This window comes from Moschus berezovskii, chromosome 13 (assembly GCF_049115385.1).
Source record: "Moschus berezovskii isolate FMDL1 chromosome 13, NW_MosBer_1.0, whole genome shotgun sequence".
NCBI classification, from domain to species: domain Eukaryota; kingdom Metazoa; phylum Chordata; class Mammalia; order Artiodactyla; family Moschidae; genus Moschus; species Moschus berezovskii.
In genome coordinates this window covers 58,183,270-58,209,907 of record NC_142472.1, presented here as the reverse complement: position 1 = coordinate 58,209,907, position 26,638 = coordinate 58,183,270, and the positions used below count along the sequence as shown (strand labels likewise).

General features: G+C 35.1%; 1 protein-coding gene across 6 annotated transcripts in view; it reads left to right on the top strand.

The window, feature by feature from the left end:
- Positions 1 to 3,874: 3,874 nt before the first annotated feature.
- LOC129556344 (uncharacterized) overlaps positions 3,875 to 26,638 on the top strand; it is a 62,817-nt gene continuing 40,053 nt past the window's right edge. The window contains exons 1-6 of one of the 6 annotated variants that reach the window (XM_088842714.1): positions 3,875 to 4,038; positions 5,311 to 6,034; positions 13,617 to 13,691; positions 18,398 to 18,486; positions 18,870 to 18,946; positions 21,367 to 21,513. In XM_088842714.1, the coding sequence (XP_088698840.1) occupies positions 5,311 to 6,034; positions 13,617 to 13,691; positions 18,398 to 18,486; positions 18,870 to 18,946; positions 21,367 to 21,513 (1,112 nt within the window). In that variant the 5' untranslated portion in view covers positions 3,875 to 4,038. The other 5 variants (XM_055426290.2, XM_088842715.1, XM_088842716.1 and 2 more) reach the window with 5 other exon arrangements.

Here is a 26,638-nt window from a genome sequence, read left to right as displayed (position 1 = left end):
TGTTAACTGAAAAAAACAACAAAAAATTCAAAACTGCATATATGGTATGTTCACTTTGAAGTAAGAAAAGAGAAATAAGAAAACATACATATGTCTGCTTATTTTTTTGAAAAAGAAATATAAGGATACATCAGAAAACAAGAAAATTGTATAAACATAAAAGGTTGTAGGAAAAAGGGTTTAAGAGAGAGGGAAGACAGTGATATTTCTCTGAATATACCTTTTTGGATGGTTTTCACTCTGGGAAATATATTATTCTACATATTTCAAAAGTAAAATGAAATCATCAGTAATAGAAGGAAAAATAAACCCAAACTGGAAATAGATAAAAAAAATCAACTCAGGTGTATTTCAAATTACTAACATAAACCCATGGAAATGCAATAGGGTAGTGAAAGAGAAGTAATTCAAGTTATTTTTGTACCTAGTATTTTGACTTTCAACCCTCAATCTACAGAAGAAAAACTACAACCAAGGCTTGAACCCTATTTAGTAGGTTTGCTTAGGTAAATATGTGAATGTAGCAATTCTGATGTGTAATGCAGGATTATGTGTAATGCAGAATTTTATGTGTAATGCAGGATTAGGAAACAAATGTGCTATGAGGAAACAAGGTTCTCACTGTTGATGAAGGCAGACACAAATATGAAATGGGGATGGCAACAAAGAACACTGTAAAGCTACTATACATAGAATGGATAACAACAAGGTCCTACAATACAGCACAGGAAATTATATTCAATATCCTGTGATAAATCATAATGGAAAAGAATATAAAAAATATACATAAAACTTAATCTCTTTGCCATATAGTAGAAATTAACACAGCACTGTAAGTCAGTTATACCTTAATAAAAAAATTTTAAGAGAACATTGTGGAATTATATTGGAATTTTAAGTATCAATATTTACGTTTTCTTAAATAAAAAAAAGAAAGAAAATCTGTTGCCCTCTCCCCACCTCTGTCTACTGAGATGACCTGAAAGCAATAATACTGTAGTATCAATAAGCACTCTTAGGGCCAAGGTCTTAGCTTCTAAATACCATTCTCCAAGGGGAAGGGGCAGGGAAGAAACCAAGATTTGGAGAAATTTTTGATTGCAGATCGTGAGTAATGAATGAAGCCTGGAAAATCCTGTGCCACAAGGTAAGGAAGTACTCAATGTGCAGGTCAAAAGGAGCCAAGCCAAAGCTGGGCAAACCTCAGATAATTTGAGCAACAAAATAAATAAGGATGGGGACCTCCCTGGTGGTCCAGTGGTTAAGAATCTGCCTTTCAAGGCAGGGGATGATGGTTCAATCCCTGGTCAGGGATCTAAGATCCACATGCCAGAACTGAGTCCTAGCACCACAGTGAAGATCCAGTGTGACAAAATTAATTAATTAATTAAGGAAAGGAGAGAAGAGACAAATCTCCTATGCAGAAGAATTCACAGTAAATTATTTAAATACTCTAATGAAGGGAGAGCACTCCAGAAATGTGTGCTGTGCACAATGATTTCCTTCCAAGGAGTATGGCAGGGCAAGCAGGGGAAAAAGAGTAGCTTTACAGTGAAGAAACCTGACCAACACTACTCTAGTGATCAACATACACACTCAAAAACTATGTTGGTAGTATGTACACCTGTTATAATGTTATGAAAATGACACTTTACCTCTGTGGTCTCCACTCAAAAACCCATAGTCCCGGTCTAATCATGAGAAAAGCATCATATAAATTCCAATAGAAGAGCATCCTACAAGGTTCCTGACTAGTTTTCCTTAAAATTGCCAAAGTCATCAAAACCAAGTGGAGCCTAAGAAACTGTCACAGTCAGGAGGAGACTAAGGAGAAAGGACAACTCCATGTAATATTGCATCCTGGATGGAACCCTGGGACACAAAAGACATTAGTGAAAAACTAAGGAAAAATGATGGTCTGTCCTTAACATTAGTGTATCAATATTGGTTCATTAATTGTAATAATATACTTTAATACTGTAATACTATATATATATATACACAAAATATATATAAAATACTATAATACTGTAAGAGATTAGTAACAGGGGAAACTGTATGTGAGATGAATGGGATACATGGAAACTCTGTACTATCTACTCAATTTTTCTATGAACCTAAAACTGTCCTAAAAATAGACTATTATAAACTAATAAATAAGAACAGCAATGGACTCTAATTTCTTGAACAAAAAGGAACACGTAAATTCATCCTGATAGAAAGTAAGGGGGCTTTTCCTTTTAGTAGCATCAAAACTTTCTGTTTTAGTAGATCAAACCAGTCAATCTTAAGGAAAATCAACCTTGACTACTTGTTGGAAGGACTGATGCTGAAGCTGAAACTCCAGTATTTTGGTCATCTGATGTGAACAGCTGATTCATTGGAAAAGTCCCTGAAGTTGGGAAAGATTGCAGGCAGAAGGAGAAGAGGGTCTTCAGAGAATGAGATGGCTGGATGTCAACACCCTTGCAATGGACGTGAAGTTGGACAAACTTCAGGAAATGGTGAGAGACAGGGAGGCCTGGCATGTGGCAGTCCTTGGGATCGCTAAGAGTTGGACATGACTGGGCGACTGAACAGCAACAAGCATCAAAACTAATAAATGTGGTGGGCTTGAAGGAGGTAGGGGGAAAATAAACACAACAACTAACATTGTAAAGAGCAGTTTCAGTAAGAATCATAAATGAAAGCAAAATCTTTAAGGTACAGTTTGATTAGGAGTGAGACATATTATTGGTCTCAAAGTATTTTTTCACAGACTGCTTAAGGGATGAAAGCAGGGGAAAACCAAGTGAAGAAACTACAACACCTTGATCTGGTGATAAAAATACCAACTTATAATGGATAGACAGACATTCTTTGTCTCCGGATGTACCATCCCGAGGAAGAACACAACTTCACCCGTGTGGTTGTTTCCACCAAGGATGCATAATTTGAATCTAATCACGAGGAAACATCATAAAGGTCGACGAGAGAATTTCTATTTGAGGATGAGTCTGTCGCTTTTAAGGGGATGGATTGCTCTTGGTGAGCCCTCTTAGTCATAAGGCTGTTAAATAACCCAATGCAAATATTAGAGACTGTGATTTCAACTACTATATTTATAAGTTAAAACGCTATGGCAACGGGTTTACTTACATACGTATTAAAATGTGTGAAAAGATTAGCAGTTTCCCTGCAGGTGGAGTGGGTCTAAAGTGGGGAAGACGGTGGGAGGAGAGAAGGGGCCCTGAGCAGAGGACTGCCAGTTGTTCTGTTTGTGGTTATTTCTAATTTAACGAACACTTATATAGCACTTATTTTTATCAAGCCCTGTTCTAAGTGCTTTCCACAAGTTGCCTGTTTTAACGAGAAGGCTCAGAAAATGGTCTTTAGTTCCTAAAACAAAATACAGCTATGACATTTTAAGTTATTTTTATCACAAGTACTTTTATCTGTTATCAAGGCTCTGCTGCAGTGATTCTCTTCTTGGACAGAAAAACATGAACCTAGTCATTGACTGGTTTTTCGTAGAAACGTTAGTAAGCCTAGTTGGCAAGGTGAAATGTTAAGATCCCTTTGAAAAGTTTTTGTGTATCCCTAAAAGCCTTAAAACATGTACTCAGAACAGCTTATGTATCTGTTTTGGGTGTCAGGCACTCACAGTGTCTTTTCATTTAGGGGTGAACACCAGACCAAGGCGATGCCTGTTTTAGCTGAAGTTGGTATTTCTAAACGTCGTCCAGCCTCCAACCTAAGAATTACTTCCGGCCTTAGTTTGCTGTCCTCAGCGCGTATGTGAAGCAATGCATTCTGGGAGACGTTGAGATTTCCAGGCTGGGTGTGAATTCCGGACTTCGTTTCCCATAATGCCTTGGCGCGAATTCGTAATTCCTGCCGGGGTAGCTGTGAGGTGGTCGCCATCTTGCGTACGGAGTGGCGGTTTGTTTCTCGGCTCCTGAGGGCCCGGCTTTCAGTCCCACCCGGTATCTGTTTGAGGAAGGTCTCCGATCTTCTTTCACCTACTGTTTTGAGGTCAATGCAGAACTGTGGTATAAGGTGAGTAAACAGATCATTTTAAGCGAGGTGAGGTGGTGGTGCGGCGGTTTTTCAGTTTCTTTCTTCTTTCAGTGGCTTGCCTTCTCGCCGGCGCTTGACTCAACCCTTTAGGTTAGCCGTAAACAGAAGCCGGGAGTGAACCTTTGGGTCTCGGAGCTCTTTGGAATTCCTAGACAGAACCTGAACGTGTCTCCTTTGGGACAGAGAAATTGGGTGAAGCGCTTTTGCCCGGGCTGCCCTGTTTGGAGGTCAGGAGGCCTTAGGGTTCAGGTTGTGTATAGGCCTCTCTCCTTTCTCTTCACTGGGACTTTTCTGCCGTTTATAATGAGGAAATGAGAAGCTGAGAAGCGGCCTAGGAGGGGCCTGTTTCTGGGGGGTTGGCGTTCTCTTCCGGTGTATGTTCTTTCAGTCCCCCTGGGGCCGCCCTGTCTCATTCGTATTTTTGCCCTTTCCTTTTGCTCACGTATTAGAGAAAGGAAGACCAGAGAGCGGGAGGAATGAAGTATTGACCAAAACAGGCTCTTGAATTGTACTGTTGAGGGTCCCCAAAAATTTTCAAAGGAAGCAGAGTTTATTTATCTACGAGATGGACGAACCATCTGGAAAAGATGAGGGCTTTGATTTGGGGAGTTGCCAGATTTCTAAACATCAGATATATCTGTCATTCTCAGGACAACTTAAGTTATGTTTTTTTCTTTAAAATTAATGTAATACACACACTTGGAGACATTTTTACTTTCCTCGCAAGAATAGGGCCTATAAAGACTAACATTTCGGTTAATCTAACGTTTGATTGCTAATACTTGTGGTTGTGTGAGGTTTGCTAAGGACCTAGTGGTTTTAAACAGGAAGATATTTATGATACTGTTTATCACAACCAGTTTGGATATGTGTCATTTTGGTTGGCACACTTACTCTCCCTTTTAGTACACGATTATATATCTGTGTCATCGAAATGTGTATTACTGATGGAGCTTTCCAAGCTTGCTTAAGTTTTTGCTTAGGTTCTCGAATTCAGAAATACATCAGTTAAAGAGGAGATATAGCTTTCTTTAAAAGAGGATGTTTATTTACCTTCAGTGAAACTCCTGCTTTAAATCACAATGTCATAAGAGTAGTACGGGGTTATAAAATTAAAACTTTAAAATTTTAGTGTTTTGTGAAAATGCTTTTTAAATGCTTATATCAAATTGCTTTTTTATATTGTTTCTGAGGAAACTTTTGTTTAGATTTTTAAAGTATTAGTTATTAGTTGTGTGATTTGCTCCTCAGATGCCTTATGGTGAAATTGAAGCTAAATCCATGGGACATGAGGAAGAACTAATAAGTGAACCGTGCTCCAAGAAGTTGAAGTCTACTGAAGAGGCATATGTTTTCCCCTATCATGGTAGTGGTAATTTTTACAGAAAGCAAGAGAAAACTGGAAGTGATTGGACCCCTGTAACCATCACTAATGTTAGAGGACACAGTTATCCTCAGGAGGACAAAACCCAAACTACAGATTTGCTGAAACCTGCGCATGATGGGATGCCTAGTGACAGACCGGATGTTATTGAGTCTGTTGATTCACAAGTTGTACGGGATATACATCCTCCATTGGTATCCACAGATGATGAGATATATAGCACAAGTAAAGCATTTATAGGACCCATTTACAAACCCCCTGAGAAAAAAAAATGTAATGACAGGAGGAATCAAGCAGACACTATCAGTGGTAGAGATGGCAAAAGAGAACAAAAGAAACAGAAATTTACCTCCAAAAAATCAGAGATTGACAATGAATTGGTTCAGTTTTACAAAGAAATTGAAGAGCTTGAAAATGAAAAAGATTCAGAAAGTAGTTGTAAGGAACCCGAACCCTCTGAGAAACAACTCATTACATATTATCAGAGCTGTAATAATGATCTGTTAAAATCTGAGGAAGAAAAGAAAAAATATCTTAGTAATGGCCTTCAATCACATTGTGATTATCAACAGTGTGTGGGGAATGAGCCAGGTAAATACCCTTGTAATGGACAAGTAATACCTACATTTTGTGACAATTCATTTACTTCCTTCAGGCCTGAGTGGCAAGCAATGCATTCTTTTGTAGTACCACAAGACCCTCATCTTCCCAGTTTTAAATATCACTTAAATATTCAAAGATTCAGTGTTCCACCAAATGCACCATCAAATATTTTCCATGCCCCAGATGACTTTGAAATGCAGAATGGATATTTTATAAATAGTTGTCATGCTAACTGGGATTGTTTGACTTTTGATGAGAACAATGAATATACTGACTGCAGTGATATTACCAGTAGTGATCATCCCTCTAGAAATGACTACAGTGTGCAAGATGGGTATGCGAGTAATGGTTTCTGTGAAACCAGTGAAGGATACTGGAAAGGTCCTTCTGTGGTCGAATGTAATGGAACAGACAGGTTTATAAACCAGCAGTTTGAAGAGGAAAAGTTACATAAGTTGCAGAAGTTACTTATTCTTTTAAGAGGTTTGCCTGGTTCTGGGAAAACAACATTGTCTCGGTAAGTAAAGGATACCAAGTGAATACTTGGTAATTTATTGCTTAAAGATCATGATAGTTGTAGTCATTTATGTGTCTTGTAAAAAATCTTTGTTATACTTGAGAATGGCATATGATGGTAAATATTTAAAAAGATGTTTTCTGATCGAGGAAAGGGGAATTGACATACATATTTATATTAAGATCCTGTTAAGGACTTTAAAAATAGATTCACCATGTGAAATAATGACTGTGATGAAAGCAAGTGCTATTTGAGAACTGTGCTGCCCTTCAAGTCAGCTATTCAAGAAGAGTTGTATTCATGGGTAGAAAACTTGAGCTTTGACTCAGTTATTTCAGTTTGTGACCTTGGACAGGTTTCGCCATTTTTTTTACTTATTTTTCTGGAATTATTATGAGAAGTAAGTGAGATAACCCAAGGAAAGGAATTTTGAGCTTGTTTTAAGAACTGTGCCATGTTCATACCATTGTTGACAGAGGGAACCTTTTTGCGGTTTCTTTTAAGAGTTTGAATGAGCAATATCTGAATTAGTGGAGTTAGAACTGATGTTTTATTGTGTGGTTAAATGTTTCGAATTCCTGTCTTTGTTTACATTTTTAAAGTATTGATGCAGTCAAACACATTTGTGCAGCTGTGAAAAACAATACAGATTCTTTGTAGTTTATATAGGATGATTCAAAGTTTATGCTAGATAAGAGGGAAAAGAGTTTATTTGATGTCTTTGGGTGATGATAAAGTCCAAGGAACTATTTTGTAAATGGTTTATATTTATTTTCAAGACAGTATTTTTTTTTTAATTTTTGTTTAATAAATGGTACAAAGCACAATGCCAAAAACGTTAAAAGTTAAAATTTCACCAAATGAAAAAATACTATAGAATACATAGTTGTAAAAAGCTACATTATTTTACAACTGCCTCAAGGTGCAAAAAGAAAAAAACCCAATACCATACCTAAGTTATCCCTCTATCAAAATAATGCCATTTATGTTATAAACCATGAGCACCCCATCAAAAGATGGGAACTGCTTTTGTTAATTCATATATATATATAACTGTATTCATGTATATATATATATATATATATGACCGTATCACTTTGCTATACACGTGAAACAAACACAACACTGTAAATAAAATATAGTACAATATAAAATAAAAATAAGTAACAGATCTTTGGGGCTTTACACCGAATTAGAGTTCCTATCAGAGGGATAACAGCACCACAGCCGTACTGAATCCACATGAAGGAGGCACACGAATGACTGGATTAAGAGTTACAGGAATGAGAGCTGCTCACTTCCCAGAAACTACAGCTCACAGAAAACCAACAAAGGCATGAGATACAGACCATTCACTTATGAATGTGTAAAACTCAAGAAAGTCCACATTATTCCTACAACATGTTGAAAGTGCTTCAGAATTCACACAATACTAATTTTCTTAAAACAGTATTTCTTCAGAAGCAAGAAATTAGAGAAAGATTTAAGTTATATAGACATTTCAAGCTAGATTGTAAACTGTGATTTTGTGAATGAATTTTAAGTCTGCAGTTTGATTCCTTTTTAGTGAAAATTTTGTAAAGGAATTGATATTTCAGTTCTTCTTTAGAAAGGATAGAAATTAAGAATGAAGTCTTAAAAACATGGGCGTTCTTCTAGATTTGAATATCAGAAAAGAGATGGTTGGAAATTGGATGAAGGCATCTTCTGGTGAGGGCTCCTGGTATAGAATGTAAAAAAGAAGGGTTAGGTTTGGAACAACATATTGGAGTGTGTTGAAACTGAAAGTGAGTCAAGTGTAGTGGCAATACAGTAGAAGTTCAAGGAGACGTAGTGGGGGATAAGAGGTGATTATATTTAATATGTTGTTGTTCAGTTGCTAAGTCATGTCTGACTCTTTGCGACCCCATGTATATTTCTTGGTTTGAGAAATTAGGTGTAATAAGAATAGAAGTTATAGTCACAACTACCATTTATGTTACTGTTCTTAGGTTATAGAGTACTTCCGTATATAACCATCTTGGGAGATGAGTTAGCCTTTTCACTTTTTAGAAGCAGCAGAGGCTAATGAGTTCAGGTTAAAGGACTTGGGAGATAAGAGATCAAAGTGGGGATGTAAATGAGAGTGTGTTTCTTACCTAATCCTTCTCTTTAATATCTATCACAAGGGTTGCTCTATACCTGACTCCTGGCTTTGAATAGCTTGGTTAAAGCAGCAGAAGTATCTCTTTAGGTCAGCACTGTTTTGAATGAAGTAGGAATGGTTGTTTGGGATTGGATATGAAGCCACATCTTCTCTAGTGAGGAATGGTTTCATGTAGGATTTAGCTTTTCAAATGAGCTTTGAAAAAAGGAATAAAGATTTGGAGGATCAGAGTTGAACTGATTTGGGGCACTAAATTGAAATATAACGTTTAGTATTGATATGTAGTAATGAGTTATAGTGAGTTAGATACATTTCAAATTCTTTTGGAATAGTATTCAAGTCCCTTTCTTTAGTCCTTTCCTACCTCTTTATCTTCATATCCTTGTGCACTTGAACTTCTACCCTGCCCTCCACTGCAGGAGACATAATATGTGTCCTTTCATTTTTCTCAGGATTTTACTTATTTAGAGCTTTTCCTAATTGCTTCCACTTTTGATGTTTTTGTTTCTCATCTCAACCCTCAAGACAGCATTATCTTTTTATTTACTGATAACTGACCTAAGCCAACTTGGTTACAAGCGGCAGAAGCTTAGTGTTTACCACAACTTCATGAACAGATTTTGATGAAACCAGTCTTACATTAAATTTGAATGCAAGTGCAGACTTTAAATATTTACAAATAAACCTGTGCAAAACAGTTCACACAACTTCTGTAGGTATGACAAGGTGCCAGCTCTTTGTCCTCTTAGGTAAACTGATGGTTTTTTGATGAAAGGTTCATTTGAGGCAGAATTCAACAATATTCTAGAGGTAGAATTTTGTTGCTGTTGTAGTTGGCAGTCAGCCAAACTGAATCCTTTGATTCCATGGTTGGTCTCAGGACAATTTAGGGATCAAGTTTTGGGTATTATTCTTAGGGGTGTGGGCTAAAGATTTGGCTAGATTCTTATTCTTGCAAGGAGGAGGCATAAATTGAAAATACTTCAGCAAATCTACATTCCTTTATGCTACAGATTTCACCAATGAGAGTATTATCAGAAGAAGTAATTTCATCGTATTAGTAAAATGTCTGGAGTTGATCAGGAATAAAAGATAGCAGAAGCACTTGTCAGGAAGAGAAAGTCCTACTCTGCTGGCTTTGATGATGGAGGGACCATGAGTCAAGATGGATATGTAGGTTGCTTTTAGAGGAATGCTAGTCTGACCACAACTTGATTTTAACCTAATGAAACTGATTTCAGACTTCTGACCTTCAGAACAGTAGGATAATAAACCTACTGTTGTTTTTCGCCACCAAGTTTGTGATAATTTGTTATAGCAGCCATAGAACACAACAGTTTGAAGAGAGGAAGAGATTTTTTTTCCTTCCTTCTGTTGGAAGAGCTCTCAGTTTAAACTGTAGAGGAAAGATTGACTTTTTCTTATGTAGGGTAATTTTCTTCTTCTTTCAAGGAGTATTTGGAGAATGAAGTGTCCCGGTAGGGTATGCAAGGCCACTTAGTACAGAAGGAGGTAAAGAATTCATAGAGTATCAGTTTTACTCAGAGTTTTTTTTTTTTTAATCGCTTCTATTTTTAAATATATATGATGTATTATAGAAAACATATGGTTCTTAGAAATTAAAAAAAATAAAGCAGGAAAATTACAGTGATTCTATATATAGTAGACCATTTTGGGGATAGGCTTCTCAAAATGACATTTAAAGAATACACTTGTTACTCAGGTGAAAGATTGTAAGTACAGAGTAAATTTTTTATCTATGGTTGTGTTACAAAGTTCCCTGAAGCTGACTTGTTAAAACAATAAACATTTATTGTCTCACAGTTTCTGAAGGACAGGAATCTGGATGCCTCTGGTTCAAGGTCTTTAATGATGCTGTGATCACCATGTTGCCTTGGGCTGTGTTTCATTCTGAAGGCTTGTCTTGGGGAAGACCTGCATGGAATCTCTCTCAGAATTGTTGACAAGACTCATTGTGAGCTATTGGATTGAAGGCCTCAGTTCCTTGCTATCTGTAGGCTGTAAGGTCTCCTCAGTTGAGGGGATTATCCAAGGGTGTGGACACCAGGAGGCAGGGATGTTGTGAGCTATTGGTTTTGGCTCTTCCACCATTGTTTATGTGATTTTGGTGGCCTGATTTCTGAAATTATTTTCATTTCTGAATTTAATACCTCATTGGCAAGGTTGTTGTGAGGATTAAATGGAATCATAGAGGTATATATATAAAATGCTTGGCACATACTAGGTCCTCAGAAAGATAGCTATTTTGAAAAAATACGAGTCAAGTGGCCAGTGGGACTACATCTGAAATTTTTATTGTATACTTGATTTCTCGAAAGTATAAATTTTGGCATTCTGAGAATCCATTTTAGTACCTGTCATAACTTGGGAGGGTTCTAGTAGAATCTTCAATTTTGAAAATACTGATAGTCTTAGATAATTTACTTTTGGCTTAGATGGTTGATATGACATTAGATATATCTAGATTGATAAAAGTATTTTTGAGATAATTCAGGGAATTTTGGAACGATGCATGAGCAGTGTGGGAGGAACAAGTCTCCCCAAGCTAAAATTACTTGCTATAGTTATGATTTATACACCTAAGATATTCTTCATTGATATTTGCTCATGTTTGATGTTGACATGGTTTAATGATATAAACTGATTTACTATCCCTTCACTCCCCACTTTTTTTTTTTTTTGGAAGAGGTTAAGTATTTCTTCGGAGAAGGCAATGGTAAGCCACTCCAGTACTCTTGCCTAGAAAATCCCATGGATGGAGGAGCCTGGTAAGCTGCAGTCCGTGGGGTCGCTAAGGGTCGGACACGTCTGAGCAACTTCACTTTCACTTTTCGCTTTTACACATTGGAGAAGGAAATGGCAACCCACTCCAGTGTTCTTGCCTGGAGAAGCCCAGAGACGGGGCAGCCTGTTGGCCTGCAGTCTATGGGGTCACACAGAGTCGGACATGACTGAAGTGACTTAGCAGCAATAGCAGCAGCAAGCATTTCTTGGGTACAGAAGATCCTATACTCTTGTAGTATGATATTATTAAATCTAGAAGATCACCTGCTAGTAAAGTAGTAGAACAGAGGGGAAAAAAAGAGAAACATATGTTATCTAGGAAGATAGTATCAGGTTTCTGGTACTTTTAAACATAACTAGGTATCATATAGTTGATTATGATCAAAATTTTTTTAGACAATTGAGCTTTGGTTTGGAATGCTAATATTGTGGCATTTTTTATCACTTATGAACAAATAGGATGCCAAATGTGTTAGATGGTATATTTTGGGAAAATCATGGCCAGTTAAAAGAGAAATCCAGCTTTATCCTCAAAAAATCTAAACCATTTACTTTTTTTTAAGATTTATTTCTTAATTGAAGGATAGTTGCTTTACAGAATTGTGTTGGTTTCTGCTAACTTCAACATGATAAACCATTTACTTTGGTTTGTTTAAAGTAATTTGAGTCAGAATTCTCTTAAGTGAAAGTATGCAGTACATTTTTTACATATATGTATGATTTTATTTTTATATAAAATATATGCAGTTTTATCTGAGGAAAGGAGAGATGTTTGTTATTTTAATAGTTGAAATTCTTTGTTACTTTTATTAGAAAGTATTCTTGAATCATCCCAGGACAATATCATCCCTCCCACCACCTTTTTACTCCCTTCCCCTTCTCAAAAAGAGATTATAGGATTATATATACTCAGTTGCTTCAGTCCACTCCATGAACTGTAAGCTGCCAGGCTCCTCTGTCATGGGCTTCTCCAGGCATGAATACTGGAGAGTGGGTTGCCATGCCCTCCTCCAGAGGATCTTCCTGACCCAGGGATTGAACCCACATCTCTTAAGTCTCCTGAATTGGCAGGCAACCTCTTTACCACTAGTGCCACCTCGGAAGCCCAATACAATGGTAATCCAACTGCCTAATGGTTGAAGGAGGGGAGATAAAGTGAAAGTCACCTCAGTTGTGTCTGACTCTTTGCGACTCCATGATCTACAGTCCATGGAATCCAGGCCAGAATACTGGAGTGGGTAACCTATCCCTTCTCCAGGTGATCTTCACGACCCAGGAATCAAACTAGGGTCTCCTGCATTGCAGGGGGATTTTTTTGTTATTGTTGGATCCAAATTGTTCCTGCTGTCTTTTTCCTTTTCTCAGCACATCTCCAATCTCTTTCATGAAAGAGTTGCTGGTTATGGGAATTCTCTTACACTGAACGCTTGTCAGTCTCTGCTTAGAAGTTAAAGGTGGTAAATGGTGAGAACAGACCTTGATTACCACTGACTTGTTCTGGGAGTGTGTTCTTTGTTTAGTATTTAATAGTTAATTTCATTTAGTAATTTAATCTTTTAAAAATTTAAAACATGATTATACTCTGGAGGATCATAGGCTGTTTCACAGCCTTAAACTTCAAGTCCCACTTTCAGGTCACGCATGTTTGTGCTTTATAGAAACAGTGTATCAAAGCTATCAAAACTTACCTTGAGTAAAATGTAGTTTGAATTGCTTCCTTAAGCTTGCTTGTCTTAGGTTACCTATTACGTTAAATTTAGGCAATTTTAGACACCAAATACAAAGTCACTGAAGTAAAACATGAAAAGTTGACATCATTTTGAAATTGAAGAGTGTTTTTAAAAGTTGCAATATAAAAGCCACTTTAAAAAGTTTTTTAAAAAAATTAAAAATTTTTATTACTGGCTCTTATTACGTAGATTTAAGTGTAAAGTGATATTTGAAATCTGAAAGCTTTTTAAGGTTCAACTCCTGCACTGTTCTGCCTGCAATGTATTTACAAATATGTACCAGATATTCATTTAATAATCTTTCCTATGTGGCTTATTTCTGATGGTTATAGATTTTATAAATGGCACCTTTATGATTTCTTTTATTAACAGAATTCTGCTTGGTCAGAGTCGTGATGGCATTGTGTTCAGCACTGATGACTATTTTCACCATCAAGATGGGTACAGGTATAATGTTAATCAACTTGGTGATGCCCATGACTGGAACCAGAACAGAGGTTTGTTTTGGGCCAAGTCTCCTGGGATAGGATATTTGACTGGGAGTCACAATACCTGAATTTTTATTCTTGACTTTTTTTTCTTTTTTTTTTGTTTTTACCGACTGGATGACTTTGACAAGCCATTGAAAGAGCTTTGAGACCCAGTTTTTCATCTCTTAGAAGCAGTGATAATTATACTTACTCTACCTGATTGAAGTTGTGAAAAATCAGAGAATGTAGTTAGAATTTCTATTTTTTAAACTGTAGATAGTGTACATAAGTCAGTACAGTAGAGATATAGGATGCTTTGATATACTGCTTTATACCTCATGAACAAATTCAGAAAACCTCTAATATTACCTCATGAACAAATTCAGAAAACTGATATTTTTGTTATGTGTTACCAAAAGTTACTTCCTTGAGTAATGCTAATATTTTCTAAGGCTTAATGTCCATTAATATTAAACATTTTTTTCACTGATACAAAAAAATTACTAATATATGTTTTAGAGGGACATGGGTCAATTTGTTTTAATTTTGGAATAGTAGTTATTAACCTTGGCTGCGCATTTGAATCACTTGGGGATTTTTTTTTTTTAAACTTATGCCCAAGTGTTAGCCTCAGAGATTCTGGTTTAGTTAGTCTGATGTGCTTGCGTACTCATTCACTTCAGTCATGTCCAATTCTTTACGACCCTGTTGCCTGCCAGGCTTCTCTGTCTGTGGGAATCTCCAGGCAAGATTGCTGGAGTGGGTTGGCACGTCCTTCTTCAGAGGATCTTCCTGACTCAGGGATAGAACCTGCGTCTTCCCAGGCTCCTGCATTACAGGCAGATTCTTTACCACTGAGCCATTGGGGAAGCCCCTAGTTGGTCTGGAGTGGATCTAAACATTGGTGTTTTTTTTTTTTTTAAAGTTTCCTAGATATTCTAATGTTACAGTCAGAATTGAAAACTATTAATGTAGAACTGTGTAGGTACATGTTTATATTATACTATAATCTGATTTCTTTTTTAAAAGATTAAGAATGCATTGATGATGAAACATTTAAACCTGGGGTAGAGCGATTACAGTGAACAGCCTATTTGCTTCCTTGTGGTAGTCATTTAGTTTGTATGATATATTGTGTTCAACCTTTTTTTCTTTGTAATTAAACGGTTGTCCCATTTTTAGTGATGCTAAGATCAGTAGCTTCAGAGGGACAGTCTTCTCCCTGTTTTATTCAAGAATGGTTTCCTTAATCAGTTATTTCATTAAAGTTGCAAAATGATTTTCTAGGTCTGTCATTCCTTCTGTGTTCAGTGGCTAGAATTCTTCTGTAATGAGGAACATCCTTTTACCTAGAACTAGCAACTGGTGTTACCCTGAAGTACAGTATGTACAGGAAAATCAGCATAAATGCTTTTCTTTCTAATTCTCAATTTTCAAAGTAAGGAATTTCAGTGAGGATATTTTTGAATAAAAAGTTTAAATGTCAGATGAGTTTGATTTTAAGACTATTTTCTAGTATTGATTCTAGGATTTCTCCAAATATTTATTTTAGAAAAAATATTTTAAAAATTAATTCTTTTTTATTTTTTAAAATGCTGCAGTGTTACTGCTCAAGTCAAATAAGGATGATACTGGCAGTTCCCAAAAATGCTTAGAGTTTTTGGCCCAGAGTTAAGAGGAACAGAAATAGATGATGAGGGGAATGAGGCAGTATATCTTTGGTGAACTGGAAAGTTTGTTTGTGTGGGACATTTTTTTTCTTTCTGCAACACTGCTGCTGCTAAGCTGCTAAGTCACTTCAGTCGTATCTGACTCTGTGTGACCCCATAGATGGAAGCCCACCAGGCTCCCCCATCCCTGGGATTCTCCAGGCAAGAACACTGGAGTGGGTTGCCATTTCCTTCTCCAGTGTGTAAAAGTGAAGTCGCTCAGTCGTGTCTGACCCTTAGCGACCCCACGGACTGCAGCCTACCAGGCTCCTCCATCCATGGGATTTTCCAGGCAAGAGTACTGGAGTGACTTGCCATAGACTATTTTATTAAAATGTTTGTGCCATGTGAATTATACTTGCTGAACATTTTGGTGTCTAGATAAACCACTGGCTTTATTAGTATAGTAAGTGTGGACTTTTCCAAGGTAATTTTTAACCCCTTTCAAGGTAATGATAGCTGGCAATCACTAGACATTTTGAAAGTTGTGAGCATTACATTTAATTTACAAACATTTATTGAATACTTTTAAGTACCAGTCATTATTCTGGGACTATATCTCTAAGACGTTGTTATTCTCTTTCTTAGAGTATGATGGTTAATTTGTTTGAGAAAGTGACTCTCTCTGTTTGAGTATTCAGACATTGTTTACTTAGGACTTTCATTTTCCTGGAGTGCACTGGAATGTGGCAATGGATGATAGTTATTCATGGAAAGAGAATAATATCCCCATTCCTGCAGATCAGAGATTTATTTGGTTCATAAACTCCTTTTGTAGAACTTGACTCCTTAGAGGTGTAAGCCTATCTATCAGACATTAGGAGAATTACTTTAATATTTTTTTAAAAAATGAAAGAATGATCACTGGGGTGAAGCAGTGGGAATTGATAGCATCTTGGTATCCTGTTTGTGACCCAAGTTGTAACTTTCTTTTAATATTTAGAGACGTCTTCTCCCAAATATATATTTACATTCCACATTAGTTATTATTACTTAACCTTTAAAATTCTATCTTCCCTTAGACATCTGTATAAATGTTTTCATTATGTGAAACTTAGTGGTTTGAATTCTAAATCCCAGCAAAACTTACATATCATTGCATTTTGCCTCAGCCTTTTAAATTTTAGTGAGGAGAAGGAAATGGCAACCCACTCTAGTATTCTTGCCTGGGAAATCCCATGGACTGAGGAACCTATTTAGTGAATTAGCCACTAAACAACAACCACCATCCATCCGTAGCCCCACCTGTTAGAGGTAATTTGTGTTACTCTTTTGGAGTGATGCTAAATAACCTGTTTGTTAACGTGTAAATTCAAAGTACTAACTGATTTGCTCTTGGAGCATCTGAAGCTTCCAGTCTGAGGAATTCTCAGGTTTCTCTAGGAAGAGGCATGATACATGAATCTGGAATGACAACAGCCGAGTCAAGAGGTCCCCTGAGGACCAAGGTCAGAGAGGTCAGAACCACGAGAGGATGATCCTTGAGCAGACGCCCAGGATGTAGACAGAGCCAAAGGGTGAACACTACCCCTCCTCTAGCTGTGGCCACTGCAGGAAGGTTCCTGAGAGTTACAGGTCTACTAGCCTCCTCCCGATCCAAGTGACTGCTCTTCTACTGCTCTCTGTGAGAACAGTCTTAAATGGAGTCTCTTTCATAAACGATGGAACTCTGTAAAATAAAATAAATTTTATAGTGGGCTCTTAATTGCCTTGCCTGTCATTAACAGGAATCACTGTGGAATAATTCTCACCTCATACAGGAATCAACAGCATAGGGATAGGGAGATATAGTTTGAAAAGTTCTGTTGTAGCTCAGCTCCCAATTTCAGAAATCATTGTCCTAAGAAATATCCACAAAGTCAGTTGAACTGTGGAATTTGGCTGCTTAGGATGTTCAGTTCAGTTCAGTCGCTTAGTCGTGTCCGACTCTTTGCGACCCCATGAACCACAGCACGCCAGGCCTCCCTGTCCATCACCAACTCCCGGAGTTCACTCAAACTCATGTCCATTGAGTCGGTGATGCCATCCAGCCATCTCATTCTCTGTCGTCCCCGTCTCCTCCTACCCCCAATTCCTCCTAGCATCAGACTTTTCCAGTGAGTCAACTCGTCGCATGAGGTGGCCAAAGTATTGGAGTTTCAGCTTTAGCATCAGTCCTTCCAGTGAACACCCAGGATTGATCTCCTTTAGAATGGACTGGTTGGATTTCCTTGCAGTCCAAGGGACTCTCAAGAGTCTTCTCCAGCACCACAGTTCAAAAGCATCAATTAATGGCGCTCAGCTTTCTTGACAGTCCAACTCTTACATCCATACATGACCACGGGAAAAAACATAGCCTTGACTAGATGGACCTTTGTTGGCAAAGTAATGTCTCTGCTTTTTAATATGCTATCTAAGTAGTGATAAATCCATAGCACTTTTTTTTTTTTTACCTAAGTCTCTTATTTCAAAAGAATTATTGGTAATTTTACCTATAGAAGACAACTTTTGGTGTTTTAGTAACTTTCCACATCTTTATATTTTGCCCAAAATGAAATCAGTTACATATTATCTTGTAAATTGCCATTTTCTGTTAAAAGTCTCCATCTTTCCACATCATTAAATGTTTGTCTCTTTTCATACTCAGACCATATTCAGATGTAACTTGTCCCTGCATTTTCTGTAAATGAAAGCTCTAGACTGAAGTCTTCATTAGCTGTAAGTTCAACAGAATAATTCCCCCAAATTGTCCTTTACAGCTAGTTTTTCAAAACCAGCATTCAGTCTGAAGAAAACCCATTACATGTGTTTATGTCTCTTAATTCCACTTAATTTAGCAGAGTCCTTTTATTTCCATGCACTGACTAGAGATTGCACAGTTTTGTTTTTAAGTGCAGGGATGTAGAAAATTGCTTAATGAATGTTTAAATTTTATTTTATATATTTTTATCTAATAGTTATGTTTTTTGCTTTTTAAATTTATTTTTTATTTCAGCAAAGCAAGCTATCAATCAGGGGAGATCACCAGTCATAATAGACAACACTAATACACAAGCTTGGGAAATGAAACCATATGTGGAAATGGTAAATATGAGATATGGAGAGTTTTTCTATTCTTTTCAGTTTTTTTCATATTCTGAAATTTCAGTTACTTCGATGTTTACTATTAAAACATTTGTCCTTGTTCTCTAAAGAGGTGTGTCCATTTGCTTAATTTTTCAAAAATTGAATGGTGCATATTAAGCAATATGTTCATCTTGTTAGTCTTGCCTCGACTTGAGAATAGACATTGGAATTTGACTGTTAACTAGCCTTAAAAGTTTCATAAACCATATTATTTTAAAGGTAAATTTTTCTTGGTTGAGCAAATTTAGAAGTATTGTCTAAGTGAAATTTGTTTCTGTCTTCCATCTTTTTACTTTAAGAAGTATTCTCTGGGTTTTTTTTTCTTCTTTTCTTTTGTGTAGGCCATAGGAAAAGGATACAGAGTAGAGTTTCATGAACCTGAAACTTGGTGGAAATTTGATCCTGAAGAATTAGAAAAGTAAGGCACTCAAAAAATTTTTAATCTCTTATCTTTTTTTTTCTTTCTTTTCTCCTTTTCATGATCAGTTTCTTTACTAGCTTTTGTTTGTTAAATCTTTGATACCTATGAATAGGGACTATTACTACTACTACTCACTTTCTATTAAGAGGAGCATTGACTTAAACTCAACTTGTTTGAGGCTCTTTGCAGTATTAAATTTCTAAATGTTCTTTGTTAAGTGTGTTTGTTACTTTTTCTCTCATTACTTCCTGCTTTGGTTCCCAGTTTATTGAATGCTAGTGGAGATCCAGAAAACTGAGACATAAACTAGGACTTTCCCTTCTGCTTTTTAGCGAGGCCACTTCTCTGCGTTGCCTTTCCAACTTCATCTCTTTCCCATTTTAGATCCCATCACCTTTTTACCTGATGCTTTTCTCTCTCCCCCTTTTCCATCTTTACTGCAACATAGTCATTATCCTATAGCCAAGATCCAGGGAATCAATGTGTTTAAGAATTCAGATTTTTTTTTTTTTTTTAATTTTAGAAGGGTAATACAGAGCCTGACCTATTGTTAGCACTCCTAGCAGAGTTTGGGGCAGCATGGCATAATCAAACATCTCAGTGTTTCTGCAGCAGATTGTGAATGATCAGTCTATGCAGATGAGAAAAATTTACATGGTTTAATGTTAGTTCTGAGTAGATCATGCTGCTATATGAGTACAGGCATGGTTAGACTTTGCTTCTATATGAGTCAACAGAAAACTGAATTTTCAGAGTATTTTAGTTTTCAGGATATGTGAGGGATTGTGGTCTTGTATTACTTTCTACCCTTATCTTCCATTTGTGTTTGCCTTTATCCATTTCCCCTGGTTTTCCTGACTGTAAATCATTTTTCCTTTCTTCATTTTCACTCTCCCCACCCCATCTTTGGTGACAACTTTTAACTCACATACCTTACAATTTACCCATTAAAAGTGTACAATTCAGTGGTTTTCAGTATATTCACAGAGTTGTGCAACCATCACCTCTCTTTTTAATGTTCATCACCATTTTTTTCTCCCACGTTTCCCTCTTCCTGCTTAAAACTGTTATTCTGTGTATGGTGTTCAGCTACTTTCTTTCCTCCTTGCCTTTCCTTCCTTTTGTATCTTTGAATTTTTATTCCGTTGGTTATCTTTCTTTCCCGTTCTAATTTGCATGCCAAATCAAATTTATGAAGAGTTAAAGTGATAGATATTATTAATATCTTGTAATCTTTGCCTGCCTTCTGTGTGATTATTGCTCCTCAGGTAGAAAGAAGAGAGAGTTTAAAAACTAAAGATACTTGGCTTATGTTGAGTAAGTGAGTTAATGAAATTGTTGTACAGTTAGGCTTTATTTGCATTTGAGACTGTTGAAACATTATAATTCTTAATATAAAATAACTTTACAAAATAAAGTCAATTTAACTGCTATCTAGTGTAGTTTGACACACTTTTATATCTTTTTTTCTGGGAAGATGAGTTAGCTTTAGTAAGTCTAGAACTTAATAAATATAAAATATGTTCTGTGTGTTTTGCCATGTCCAACTCAAGTTACAGAAAACTGCAAGGGTTAAATTCTTAAGAAAATTTTTTTTGAGAGACAAGAATAATTCGTAAACCACTTCTTCTTGTCAAAATTAAACTCACAGAAAAGTACATGAAAAATATGTAGCTTAACAAATTTCTTATAAGTCAGATATTCATTTAACTATTTTTACTCTAGTCATGAGAGCTTTACTAACACTTTAGAAGTTTTTTGAATTCCTTTTCCCAGTAACAGTTCCCTACAATTACTTGCTTGCTGTTCCTTAAAGCTTTTTTTTTTTGGCTTTTTAAAAAAAATCCTTCTCTTTAGCCCCATAGTTTAATTTTTCTCAAAGTTTATGTATTAATAAATAGAATTACACAGTATATAGTCATTGTCTCTAGTTTCTTTCACTGAATACTATGTTTGTGAGATATGTAAAAATTGTATCTCTGAAAACAGTTTGGTGTTGATAGTAAATTTTTTAAATGCAGGTGTGTTAAAAATAACTTTTACAAGTTATGCATATTTTATATTGATTTTTGTAAGTCCTAGAAACCCACTCAATTCTTCTGTAATTCTCAAAACAGTGTTGCATAATCTTTTTATTTTGTTGTTTAAAAGTTGGGGGTCATTAACTCAGTGGTTCAGTCAATCAGTAGTTAGTTCTATGTGAAGAAAGAACAATCAGTTAACATTTTGCTGTGATTTATGGTATTTTAAGCCTTTTTACTATATTGTTTAAAACTGAGAGAGCCCTTTTTAAAATATGAGGTGTATCTTCTAGTATTTATGTGCAAAATGTAATTTAGACTATTTTGCTCTGTTACTCTAAAATAGTCCTACACATTCTTAAAAAATAGAATTAAAATCCTTTTCTTTTTTGGTAGGAGGAATAAACATGGTGTGTCTCGAAAGAAGATTGCTCAGATGTTGGATCGTTATGAATATCAAATGTCCATCTCTATTGTAATGAATTCAGTGGAACCGCCACACAAAAGCACACAAAGACCTCCTCCTTCAGAGGAGAGACAGAGGTGGGGAGGCTCTCTAGGCTCACATAATGAAGTCTGTGTTACAAATAATCATTAAGTTGTTTGCCCTTAAAAAAAATTAGTGAGCCTGTCTTGAAACTTAAGTAGTTTCAGATTTTAAAAAAAGACCACGTTGCCTCACAAAAGATGTTCCCAGCAAGTTGTTTAAATTCTGAAGTGTAAATAAAAATTATATAAAATTGTATTTTAAATGTTTTATAATCTTTTGTTGTAATACTTTTGGTTATTATGAAGACCCCTGAGTAGAGTGGGTAGGAACCAGAATGTTTTTCTATAATTGAATTTTAAGCTGATTTTATCTTTTGTAGATGTCAGACAGTTTTATAGTTCATACCTAAATTCAACTTTTCATAAAACTTTAGTATTTTTCTTTGACTATCTTAAATATATAAGAAATTCTAACTTGTTATAGGCACTTTAGTTGATTCCTCTATTCATAATACCAGTAAGATTATGTTTTTCTGCAAATTCATCTTTGTAAAAAAGTATGTCTAAGCTGTAATTAGCATATCACTTACTAAAACAAAATTCTTTGTCAAATGCCAATACAGTAGGTATATCAGTCACCAGGGGTTTTTTTCCTCTGTAATTTACGTTTCATCACCCTTCTTCTTAAGGCATTCCCTGTCTCTCCATACTCTCCAATTCTGGAATGAAAAGCAGGGCAATCACTATATAGTTTACAAAAGCTCTTCATGTTATTCTGATAATATATCACTTTTCTCTATTTAAATTAACACAGGATAATTCTAGTGTAAAAAATATTTTAGACAGCTCCTTAGCATTAATTGTAGGAAGATTTGTCCTCTGGAATGTTTTACTTCTCCAGATTTTAGCTTTTCTTTAAGGATAACTGTGTATCTCACTTTATCGTTTTTGTTAGATTGTTTTCCATCACTTAAAATTTTAAAACCGAGATGGAATTCATTTCAGAGATCTTGGGCAATTCATCCTAATTTTGCTTTGATTTATCCATTTTTAGGGAAAAAAAAAAAGCTAATTACAGCTGTTGAAAATTTTATGTGTTTTACATGGTAATATTTCATGTCCTTTAAGTCTTCTTTCTCCTAAACCAGCCTATCCTAAATCCTATATTTTTTCTTTAATTTTATTTTATGTGGAGTATAGTTGATTAACAGTGTTGTGGTAGTTACAGGTGTAAAGCAAAGTGGTAAATCCCATAATCTTCCGATGTTGTTTTAAAACTTTTTAGTGTTTTTTTCAGCTTAAAATGTTCTCTCACATCTTTATATTACTTTTTAACTAATATTAAATTATTAAGTAATACTAATTGCAAGGCTGAAAACTAAACGTAGTACTTTTAACAAGGTCTTTATTACATTGCCTTTAATGAGATAATACGATTTTTATTTGTAGTCTCCAGTACTGTTTACATTTAAATGAGTATAACTGTATTTTATTTTGTTTTAACATATATGTATGTTTGTATATATCTGTTCATCCTAACTATGATATAGTAGAAATATACTAACTCATGTTTTATGTATAAATGTATATAAAATTATAAATGTTTATGTTTCCTTTATTCACTATTTTCATAATTCTTTTGTTTCAGAGTAGTACTTCCTGGTATTTGGGCTTGCTTTTCCCAGCATTTTATTATGTAAATTGACATTTTGAAATAGAAAAGAAGGATTTAATTTTGGGACAGATGAAACAACTGTTAGGTATAATATTGTGTGTTCCTTTCTCTTTGTTCCTATAAAACTTTATTTAGAAGTAATAGTACCATTAGGTTTTGAACAGCAGCCAGATTTATTTCGAGGATCTAGAGAATTGCCTTTGGAAGATACAAATGATGAAGCAACTTGTTCATAATAGTAAGTCTATAAAATAAATTTCCAGATTTTATTACAGATTAAATGTCATCTAATATTTCTGAGTAGTAAAGAGATCGTTAATCATTACCAAATATTTTTAAAAGTTATAAGTGTTTACTGAGGCAAGGAGGTAACATTGTAGAAGACGTTTTTGTTGGGGCTTTTTGTATTTTTTTTGTTTGTGTTTTGGCCACATTACTTGGTATGTAGGATCTCAGTTCCTTGGCTAGGGATTAAACCTGTCCCCCCTGCATTGGAAACATGGAGTCTTAACCACTGAACCACCAAGGAAGTCCCTAATTTTTTTTTTTTTAAAGACAGAGTAAATTAAAAGTTCCCCCAAGCATTCTGACTAGTGTTATTTTTTACTTTTGAACAGTAACAGAACAGAGAAATGAATATGCAATAAAAGATGAAATTCACCAATTAAAAGTGTTTTCATCCAAGTTTTTCCTTCTATTCAGACATTCTTTTTTAAGATTTAGATATATTCCTAATGGACTAGCTCCCTCTGCTGCTTCCTGCCATTCTGAGTTGGTCTCCATCACAAAGAAAAAAATGGGCATTACTCATCATGTTTAACTAAGGTGAACATTTTAGTTAAACAGAATATAGATTCTAGTCTGGTTCAGAAAGATTCTTTTTTCATAGACTTGGTGTAAGAATCACTTCTTTTTGAAAAGTAAATTTATAGTTCAAAACTGCCAATAAAAATATTTGTGTGCTAATTAAGTTGAACTTTTGATGCTTTTTAAATTGATCTTTCATTATTCACTTTCCTAAAAGAAAATATTAGCTTTTTAGTGTATTATGTGTTTTAAAGTAAGATTGTTTACAGAAGATTGGGTTATATTTTGTTGATGGTATGATGGGGTGGATTTAACTATTTTGAAGTTTGCTTATCTCTTACCTAATTAATATAGGTTATGAAATTTTCCAGTTTTGTATATAGGTAAGTTTTGAAACAGTTTGTGATATCAAAGAATATAAAATATTTGTTTCGCCCATAATTGAGTTTTTGTTATCGTGGAAATGTCTTATTTTCTGAGCCTGGTTTTCTAAGTATTTTCAGAGAAAATTGGTGATGTTGGAAAATGTTGAAGAAACGTGGTTGTTCATGTATTAGTACCTTGATGAGGTAGGTGTCCTAGGGTTTATTGAAGTATCATGTAGTAGTGTAACATAAATGCAGTAACTGAGGATTCATTTATTAGGACTGGAGTGTATGTTTGTCAGTGTTTGTCTGCAATCCTTTATAAATAGAGTAATGCCTGTTAGTCTAGAATCATAAAAAAGTACAGTATTACTTAGTTTTGTTACAGTGACCATTCAAAATAAGATGGCAGCAGAACAGCAGATCATTAGTGGGTTTTAGAGTTAAATTTTGTACATTACAATTTATAAATAAAATTTTTTTCTCATTAAAATTGTTAGCTGTAAGTTTTGTGAAAGGAAAGATTATATTAAGGGATTAATGGATATCCTCTTTGGTGATGGTTTTCTTTCTCTTTGCAGTATTAAATAAGATTTGCATATTTTATTTTATTTTTAAAATTAAGGTATTATTAAAGCAGTTGGTTTCCCTATATGTATGCCAGATTTTTTTTCTTAAAATATCCTACGGATGACAAGAAGTAGTATTAAATGAATCTGTTGAAGTAGATTCTGAAAGGAGTAATTAGTGATTGTCTTGTGTGTGTTTTTTATTCCTTTTTTTTTCTTTGCTGAGCAGCATTTAAATTAATTCAGTTCAGTTGATTCAAATTGCCTAAGTCTTAAGTCTAAACAATTTTCAGTTTTGCATGGCTCTAAATTTCAGAGCAAATCTTGAAAAGTTTATAATTATGATTTTTGCAACTAAAATAGAAAACTTAGATTCAGTATGTTTATATAGATTGTACTGAATAGCCTAATTTTTGTAATGGAATATACAATTTTGATTATCACCTGTGGAGATTTTTAATACAGTATTGCTATAAATTTACACACAGAAACAAGGGGAAAGAGTAGCATAAAAATCTCCGAAAAGAGATCTTCAGAGAAAAAATGAGTTATTTTTGAAGCTAGAACTGTGTCAGTTTGGAAAGTTTTGACTTTTGTTATCTTTGCTGCTGCTGCTAAGTCACTTCAGTCGTGTCTGACTCTCTGCGACCCCATAGACGGCAGCCTATCAGGCTTCCCCGTCCCTGGGATTCTCCAGGCAAGAACACTGGAGTGGGTTGCCATTGCCTTCCCCTTTTGTTATCTTTAATAGAAGATAAATTTTGTTTATTTTGGTCAGTTAGATTAGAAATAATCTTTTTCTTCCCTTTCCTCCTAACAAATTTTATTCTCTGAATGATAACCCTGTCTCATTTCAGGTGTAAAAATTGCAGTCATTACAATGTACTTCCCAGCATGAAGTCCATTAACTTTAATAAGCTGTCTTCAGTGTAAAAAATGAACCGTTTTATCTAAAATGGACACAGCCATACTCTAACCCCTAATCTTAGAATTAGATATAGTCACATTACCAAAGCATTGTATCTACTTTGGAAATGACTGAAGACTTCATTGGCATTGTGCAGTTGTTAATATTTCCGTGTTTGTTTTTTTTTTTTTCAATTGAACTGTTTGTAAATTAATGGGAAGATGGAGAGATTTTTGAGACGGCCTATTGGGCTTTTTGCCTTTCAGCTTTATTATAGGTAACTAAGGGGAAAAAAATAAGAATAATCTGTTCATTCGTGGTTAAAATTGTGTTCAAGTTCAGTAAAATCTATTAAATACACTTTATTTGGATTATTTTTTATTTTGCGGTTTCATCTGTATCCTCAGGTAGGATATGTAAAGATAAAGTTTTACCCTACAACAGTAATTGTAATAATTATACAACTTTGTTACTGTCTCTTCAATTGTAGTTCTGGATTCTTCAGTCTTTTTAGTATATCAGAAAGAAAATTTGATTTGGAAGAGGATCATGAGTTCTATTTTTTTTTTCTTTTTAGAAAAAATAAAATTTTTTTCTTTTTGTTTTTTCTTCTTAATGGTGTTAGAAATCATGCTTCTTTCATAGTCTTTTCCTATACATGTTTTCTTTTTCTTCACTCCATTTTCTGCTCAGCTATCCTCATGTTAACTTCATAATATTTTTAATGAAGATGGTGGGATGGTAAGTTTCTGTCAAAAATAGAAGTAACTTTTTTCCCTCCTGTGTACACTGAACTCATTGTTCCTTGTGAACCTTATTTTATCATGTTAAACTTACAAACTACAGTTTTGCAGTT